This window comes from Contarinia nasturtii, unplaced genomic scaffold, assembly GCF_009176525.2.
Source record: "Contarinia nasturtii isolate CC-2019 unplaced genomic scaffold, AAFC_CNas_1.1 Cnas_scaffold_2229, whole genome shotgun sequence".
In the NCBI taxonomy this organism is placed as follows: Eukaryota; Metazoa; Arthropoda; class Insecta; order Diptera; family Cecidomyiidae; genus Contarinia; species Contarinia nasturtii.
Window position 1 is genome coordinate 373171 of NW_022199552.1, and position 8932 is coordinate 382102.

The window sequence follows — 8932 nt, forward strand, 5'->3', positions numbered from 1 at the left end:
AACTCTTTTGTGCTTGTAAATGTTTCCCGAAATATTCTGCTGGCATACATCGCACTAAACCATTTTGCGTTTCCTGTTTAAATTATAAAATAATTGTTGATATAAAGAATGTAAAACTGAGAGTAAAGAGCGATTGAGGTTAGAATATCACGAAAATGTGCATATGATTCTAAACGTTCTAAACTCATTTATTGGTTTTTTTCTCTCTGCTTTACATTTCTTGTTACTGTAAAATCACTTTTCAAAAATTTATGAAATCGTATTCAATCTAAACACAATAAAATCACAAAATAACTTACAGTTTGCACACAAAAATTTAATTTTTTTCAACTAATAGGAACTATCGCAAAATTGCGTTATGAAAATAATGTGTTTACGGTTTTGACAGATTATTAATGTCGACGTATACGTAACCACAGCTGTCATAATATATACGTAACTTCGTATTTTCACATTGTGGAGAATTTTTTCTGTTTCATTAATAATGAATCATTATTTTCTGTAATAAATAGAAATTTATTTATTTATAATTCTAATAGAATGAATTTGAAAAAATAAATAGAATCATTTATATGAAATAAAAATAATTCTAATTTGAAATAATACGATTTTGTTAGGTTCCCATAGAATGGTGTGAGTATTTATAATTTAGTTGTATTATTTTATATGCTTTATGTGTGTGTACAATGATTTTTAATTGATTTAATTTCAATTTGATTTACTTGAATGATTTTTAATACAATTTTTGTGTTGAAACTATAACATTCAAATACATTCCAAATTATTGAAATAAATTTGATTTTTGCATCTAATTCACACTAAAATCAGATGGCGCTCATTAGCGAGATTCGCAAAAAAAAGTCTCCAATCTCATATACGTCAACCCCCCTTGGGTGTAGTTCAATATATCCACTCGATTGTATTTTCCGGGTTGTTTATCAAAACCACATTTTATAAATTCATTACCAGTCAAATGAGCGTAGATATTTTTGAATGCTGCCTTACCCTCTTCTACGCTTGAGTGGCGCGTCTGCTTCTTTGATCCAGATGAAATGTCATTTATTCGTCCCTTCGTTTCGATCATAGTTTGTCCGATTAATTCTAATTTCAGAAACGAATTCTTATTTATATCGATGTCAATGAAGTTCAGCATTGTTTCGTATCGGATATTATTTTCACAGTAGACATTATAATTTGGCACGGAAATTTCATTTGTATTGTATGTTTCGTATTGTCTTAATGTTTTGAAGGCGTCTTTTTGTTCTGGCATCCGTTCAAATGGCTGAATTAAGAAGTAAATTTAAATTCATGAAACAAACAATAATTTTGTTGAACGAAAAAGCAGTAGACAAAGTTTAGTCTGTAGACTGTGTATCCGTAAAAATTTTAAACAAACGTACATCTCTGCCAAATTTACTCAAATCATTTCCGATGATCAATTCAATTGGATCATTTTCTAGGAAGCTGTCCACCAATTCATCAGATATTATTTGGATGCGATGTAAGAAGGCTGGATGAATGTCTTCTCCACCTTTGTCCACAACATCAGCATTTGAAATGACTGCAGCCAGACGTGAATGTATTTCAGATGCTAGTCGACCGCCCATCATACGAATCTTGTGTTCGATAACCTTTCTCGGTTGTTTCGTATCGCCAACAATGAAAAATTCAATATTACACAATGGCTGATTCGTAATTGCTCTACAATCGGAGAAATTCAAAAAACTTAAATTTATAAACGGTTTTCGGATTGATTGTTTCAAACAACAGCGAGAAGATATGGATCGATTTATTCAATGAATAAATCAATATATTCATATCTTTTTGTGGTTGTAGACAAAACAACAATAACATTTTAATGAAAAAATTTCAATGGAAAATTCAAAATAATACATACTCAATATCTTCATCCTTTAATGCCTCATAATTTCGTAGAATACGAAACGAGTTTGTGCTTTTCTTAATGCCTTCCAAATGAATTCTTGTACTGGTTGGCTCGAATGGTTGGCGATGCGGTCGTTTTGTTTCATACAAGCATTTTGTCCATGGCGTATCGTAGCCGGTACAACGGTATGTGGAATTAGAGAAAATTAATTTGCCATTTTCGCATCTAGGACAAGGTGACAAAACACCAAAACAAATCATATCGCAGATGTGATTCAATTTCTGTGGAAAGTTTATAACAAATAAAAAAAAATGTTCGAAGAATCAAAAATTATTTGCATACGTTAATGTTGTTGTCCGGTACAAATTGGTTTGTATCCTCCAAAATACGATCGAATTCACGGCCTGTTTTCTCCATCAACTTTTCATAAATGTCAAAGAATAAATTGTTTTGTTTTTCCATGTCTCTTTCAAATTCAATGTTTATGGCGGCTTGGTCATTATTGTCTCCTAAATTAAATTGGGAATGGTTTTTTTTTCTTTTAAATGGTATTATGATCAGTAACAACAAAAAAGAGAAAAACAAAAACAATTACCCAAAATATTTCTGATTTCTCGTTGATGTTCATATTTTAAATTGTCGAAACCGTCGATGTAGTCCTCTTTCAATGGTTGCCGAATTGAAAAAAAACACCCGGAATCAAACCAAATCGCTTTGTAATCGTCACATTGCATAACCTCAAAATATAATACATACACATTTGTCATTTTAAAAAAATAATTTATATTAAATTTATATATAATTACCATCAAACCAAAACATATTTTGTCTCGAGTAACATATTTGCCGCATTTTGCACACTTTTGTTCAATACTTAATCTGGAATATTCGGCTTTGAATGGTAACGGCAACATTTTTTTTTTCTTTTTTCTTCTCAGTCAAACAACGAATGGCACCAATGTATGTATACACAATGTAAACTGTCAAACTTATATCTGAATTGCCTGAAGTTTGCCGCACATGGTTTTTTTTTTCTCAATCAATGTGAGTTATAACGACATCTGGTGGCATCATCGATATTATTTGAGAAAGAAAAGAAACAACCGTAAAAGATATGGATCGATTTATTCAATAAATAAATCAATATATTCATATCTTTTTGCGGTTGTAGATAAAAACAACAATAACAACAATTATTTTAACACCATTTTTTATTCTTTCTCTTCTGGATGAAAATATTTAGATTAATTGATTTTAACCATACTGAATGTTGTTGGTGGTTATTTGTTTCTTCAATAACAAGTATCGTTATACATTTATATGAAGTACATTTTGAAATTGACTGAAATGATGCTTAAAAAAAATTGGGGTACGGTTTTTTTCGTTTGGATTTAATAGCTGTATAGTTAATGAATAAAATAGGATGGGTGCGATAATGGAAGGACATTTTGAAATTGATAGAAAATACGCTAAAAAAAAATTGGGGTACGGTTTTTTTCGTTTGGATTTAATAGCTGTATAGTTAATGAATAAAATAGGATGGGTGCGATAATGGAAGGACATTTTGAAATTGATAGAAAATACGCTTAAAAAAAATTGGGGTACGGTTTTTTTCGTTTGAATTTGATAGCTGTAGAGATAATGAATGAAATAGGATGGGTGTGATAATGGAAGGACATTTTGAAATCATTTTTAATGTTACTCTGTTTATCATTTTATATATATTTTGGTACACAAATTCAATTTTTCATTTTTTCATTTTAAAAAAAATCAAATAATATGCCACCTAGAGTTCAATTGATATTTAGACAACTTCACACTGAACCACATTCAATAAACACTTGTTGCTCGAAATTAAAAAAAAATTGTTTGGTGTATCAAAAATTATTTATATATGTTAATGTTGTTGTCCGGTATAAATTGTTTTGTATCCTCCAAAATGCAATCGAATCCACGGCCTTTTTTCTTTTTCAATTTTTCATAAATGGCAAAGAATGAATTGTTTTATTTTTCAATTTCTCTCTCTCTCTCTCTCTAATGCAATGATTATAGCAGCTTGTTTATTATTGTGTCCAAAATTGAGAATGGTTTTTTTTTTGTTTTAAATCGTATTATGATCGGCAACAGTAAAAAAGAGAAAAACAAAAACAATTACCCAAAATATTTCTGATTTCTCGTTGATGTTCATATCTTAAATTCAAATAATATGCCATGTAGAGTTCAATTGATAATTAGACAACTTCACACTGAACCGCATTCAATAAACACTTGTTGCTTGCATTGTGTTCCGTTTTGTTTATATTTGAAATTGAAAAAAAAAATAAACAGTTAGAACATCAGTTAGTGTCATTGCAATACAAAACTTTTTCAACACATTCTATTCATGGTTACGTGCCGTGTTGTTTGAAGTCTATTTAAAATAAAAAAAATTTGTACGAGCAAAAAGTTTATTTTCCAAAGTAAAATCTATTTCTAAAAATGAGTGAAGAGATATTGTGTCCTTTGGAAGAATTTTGCCGAATAGACGATATATGCCGGCTAAATATTGTTGATCCATTTATCGCAGGTGGTACCAAAACATCGAAATCGATAAATACAAATCTATTTAAGCCATGTAGTGATGCACAATCACTGCAAGAGCACGTCACAAATGGAACAATCGAGAACATATTGATTGATCACTTCCCAATGACTAACAATATATCAAAACAGATTTTTGCTGCACAAGTATGTGAATTTATTGGATTTTTTTTCTGATCTTAAGTATTCGAATGACAACCGATACGATTGATTAGATCAATTGTGAGTGTTTTTTAGAAAAACAGTCACAATTAATATATTTAATGAATCGCATCGATATGTCATCCAATCCAACGTTCAATTTAATTTAAATTTTTCTTTTTATCTATTTTACCAAATAAGAAATGTTTTAATTCTATTTTATATTTATCGTTTGCCATTCAATTTATAAACAGATTAAAATGTATCGAGATTTCATGGTTGATCCGAAATTTCGTTTGTACGAAAAGGAATTCAAAGCACCTGAACCGCTTAAACAATTGAAAATTGTTGCAAATGTTGAAATGGAAATGAATCTTCAACTAAATACACTGTGTGCACGTTTTATGCCTGATCAAGATCCGAAGTCTGGTAAATATAAAAACCATTATTCGTATGTGCACGGAGAAAACGATGCCCTCGGATTAATGCTGGGACCAGCAAGTTTAATAAACCACGATTGTATTTCAAACACGGAATACATATTGACTTCTCCAAACATTACGAGCGTACAAGTTTTGGCTAAAAATATTGCATTTGGTGAAGAAATCACTGTCTATTATTCATCCGATTATTTTGGACATGAAAATGAAGGGTGTCAATGTGATTCATGTGACAAAGGAAATAGTGAGTTGTCGAAAACTATCAGATTAATTTTTATGATTGAAATATATTAATTGTGAGTTTAAAAATCAACCACAATTGATTTAATCATAGGTCATCACTTCGCTATTGAAATAAAAACATTTTTTTTTTTAAACAATACGCCTTTTTTTACAGCTGTGATGATGGTACGCTCGCCGGTCGGTAACGAAATCAAAAAATTTAAATGGTATTCGAAAAAGTTAACCACTTTGATTGATGCGATTGTCAATGAAATTGAATCTCTTAAATTTCAAATTGGTGAAGCAATTGACGATGCAAAAAAACTGGAAATCGATGAATACTATGGTGTTGTTGGAATATGCGACCTTACAACTTTACAAATTATTCACGTATTTCATATTTACCTTGATTTTCACACTGGAATAGAGCGCACAAAGTAACAACAATGTTAGAATATTTGAATCTACGAACACGAGGAAGACTATAATTAACTAAGACCGCGACTTTCTCAAATGCCATATAATAATTTGACAATCGTCTAATTGTCGCCAAAAATGAATTCCAAAGAAGTAATTTGTTTATAAATGACATCATTTTTATATACAAAATCATAAGATCATAAAACCGAAAACCGAACAACGATGTTAGAGAATGATTGTTTATTTGTTTTTGAACAAATTGTATGTACAACTCTGTACTGTAACAAGAGAGCATATGCGCTCCTTGTACTCTCTCTCTCTCCCCTTAGCCTTTCGATTGACACCACATTGCATACACACGCACGCACACACACAGTCCGTCACACAGCGAATCTGTGTAACTGTAACAAATTGAAAATTGAAGCGTTGAATATTTCGTAATGATATATGTGGTCTAAATTTGAAATATCTAAATACTGAACAACAGATTATCCCAGTGCCAATGTCAATGGCACGCGCATGTTAGTGCGACAACAACACGACAAGCTTTTCTCATAATTCTCTTACTCACTCTCTCTCTCTCTCTCCTCATCTCGCATACAATAGCATCGAATCGCATCGCATCGCATCGCATCGATTGTTAGAAATTGATTGTTGATCGACAAGTTGCCGATTATTTTTGGCGACAGCACGAACAATGGCTAAGTGTGTGTGTGCGTGTGCGTTAATACTCTTGCTTATAATTATGTGCACCGGCTGTAATGCTGCTCACTTTGTGTGTGTGTATAAGTATATGTTTTTCCCACAATTAATATAAATGTAAATGTTGGTAAGTGTCGGCGTCATTTTGAATGTCAACTGAATTTCCAAATAACTGCAGCGCGCAAACGATATATTACAACACGTTCATTGTAGTATACTGGTACATTACATCGAACAATAAAACCCAATTAAAATTGAAAAAAAACAAAACCGCTAAAAGTCAAACCGAAATTGTGAGTGGAGAGAGTGAAAATTGTTATTTTAAATCGTTTAAACACTAAAGAATCATAAAGAAAATCTTTACGAGAAATAAAACAGTAGCAATATTGCCAAACATCCACGAGAATTAATTTTTTCTGTTCTTTTTTTTTAGTGGATATAAACATAGTGGACCAAGCATTATTTTGTGACCAAGCAATTAAGATTTGATTTGTGTTTTTAACACAAATTAACCATGAAACGTTTTCCAGGCTGGATAAATATGTCATCCAAAGAAAAAAGGATGAGACAAACGACACAAATCCAAAAAAATCGCATTTTGCGTGGTAAGTGTGTATACCAAAAAAAAAGAATATTTTAGAAAATATAAAATTAAAATCGAATGTGTACATTTTTTTGTTTTCATGAATATACACACACACACACACACACATAGATCATAATACAGTTCCCGTTGAACGGGATTCAATTGTGATTTTATCTAGCGATGATGAAAAAGCCACCAATAAGGTTAGAAAACATATTTTATATTTAGGCGTATAACTGTAGATATTTGGTGCATAGAATCGAATATAGTAGACAAATGTCAATTTGATCCATTTAATTATTATAATAAAATGAATTAATTAAATTGGCATTTGTCTTCTATCCAAAATTAGTACATATACATAGATAGATATAAATGGCTCATATTTGAATTTCGGTATAATTTATAGGAAAATAGTTTGGTGCAGACTGTGCCCAAACAAAAAAGTCTATCACCATCAATACTAAATAACCGAAGCCAAACGCAAAGAAAAATGCATAGTGATATTGAAAAAACTGAAAAGGCAAAAGGCGATTCCGAAGAATTTGCCCATTGGAAATGCATTAAATGTAAAAGCGATGATAATTTTTTCTACGCAGACGAATGCTTAAGCTGTGGCGCTGAAAGATATTCCAATGTGGCTATCATCATATCGTCCGATGATGATGATTGTGAAACAAACGAGAAGGTAAAATAATTTTCTTAAAAAACAAAAAACAAAATTACGCTCCTCTTAAAAAAATTCTTTTTTTTATTAAAAAAAAACCACTACTTGTATCACTGTTCCACTGTTTTATATGGAAGAGAGAGAGAGAGAGAGAGAGAGAGAGAGAGAGAGAGAGAAAGAAAGAAAGACTGTTGTATTATTATTTTGATAGTGAATTTATTGACTTCGTACACGAGTCGATCCACTATCAAAATAATAATACAACTATCTTTCTCTCTTTCCCATTCGCATTTTTTTGTCAACAATGTTTGTAATGTTTCGGCCCATAATGGGGTCTTCAATTGAAATGTAGTCAATGTTCAATTTTTCAACCGAATGACAACAATTGTTGAAAAATTGATGATATGCCCAATTAGTCGATTTATCGTCTTTCGGATTCAAATGTTTTAAAAATTCATAGAAAAAAAAAATGTTTTTATTTTTTTAAATATATTTATTATAGGTGCAATTGTACTTGTACTGGGGTTATACTTGTTAGAGTCCATGAAAGAAGATAATTTCTTTCGAAAAGATGTATGGAATGATTACAAACGCAAATTACCTGCTGGCACAAAAGTGTACTGCATCATTTGTGGAAGAGAATTGGTAGCAGTTAGCCACCAAATCTCGAATCATTTCTCTCGTATGGGCGCCGCAAATGACCAAGCTCATGCTGAGGCAATCGAAGGAATTGACGACTTCAAAACGACGTGGAAACATGGACACAGTAAATGGTTAAATTTTGTGACAATAGAAAAGCCTGTGTCATCTAACGACCATTTGTATTATTATTTTGATAGTGAATTTATTGACTTCGTACACGAGTCGATCCACTAACAAAATAATAATACAACTATCTTTCTCTCTTTCCCATTCTCATTTTTTTGCCAACAATGTTTGTAATGTTTCGGCCCATAATGGGGTCTTCAATTGAAATGTATTTAATGTTCAATTTTTCAACCGAATAACAATAATGGTTGAAAAATTGATGATGTGCCCAATTAGTCGATTTATCGTCTTTCGGAATTTTCGGATTGATATTGAATTAACAAATATGTAGACCAAAAGATGGTTTCGTAATTGAACATAACAATATTCAAAAATGAAACAATTTTTATGCATATCGTTCAATTTAAATTCGTTGTATTTGCATTTAGTTGGAAGTCAAGAAGAATTATGATGAAACTAGTGCCACTGTCACTACCACTGCCACTGCCACTGCCACTGCCACTGCCACTGCCACTGCCACT

At 31.3% G+C, this 8932-nt stretch overlaps 2 protein-coding genes across 2 annotated transcripts; both read left to right on the forward strand.

Annotated features, from left to right (window-relative positions):
- Nucleotides 1-4363: 4363 nt before the first annotated feature.
- LOC116348032 (histone-lysine N-methyltransferase KMT5B-like) lies at nt 4364-6832 on the forward strand. The gene is made up of 4 exons (XM_031778881.1): nt 4364-4612; nt 4861-5290; nt 5444-5658; nt 6824-6832. The coding sequence occupies exons 1-4, from the start codon at nt 4364-4366 to the stop codon at nt 6830-6832; spliced, it is 903 nt and encodes a 300-aa protein (XP_031634741.1).
- A 66-nt stretch (nt 6833-6898) lies between these two features.
- On the forward strand, nt 6899-8181 carry LOC116348033. The gene is made up of 4 exons (XM_031778882.1): nt 6899-6995; nt 7106-7179; nt 7386-7664; nt 8146-8181. The coding sequence occupies exons 1-4, from the start codon at nt 6905-6907 to the stop codon at nt 8179-8181; spliced, it is 480 nt and encodes a 159-aa protein (XP_031634742.1). The 5' UTR covers nt 6899-6904.
- The last annotated feature ends 751 nt before the right edge of the window (nt 8182-8932 follow it).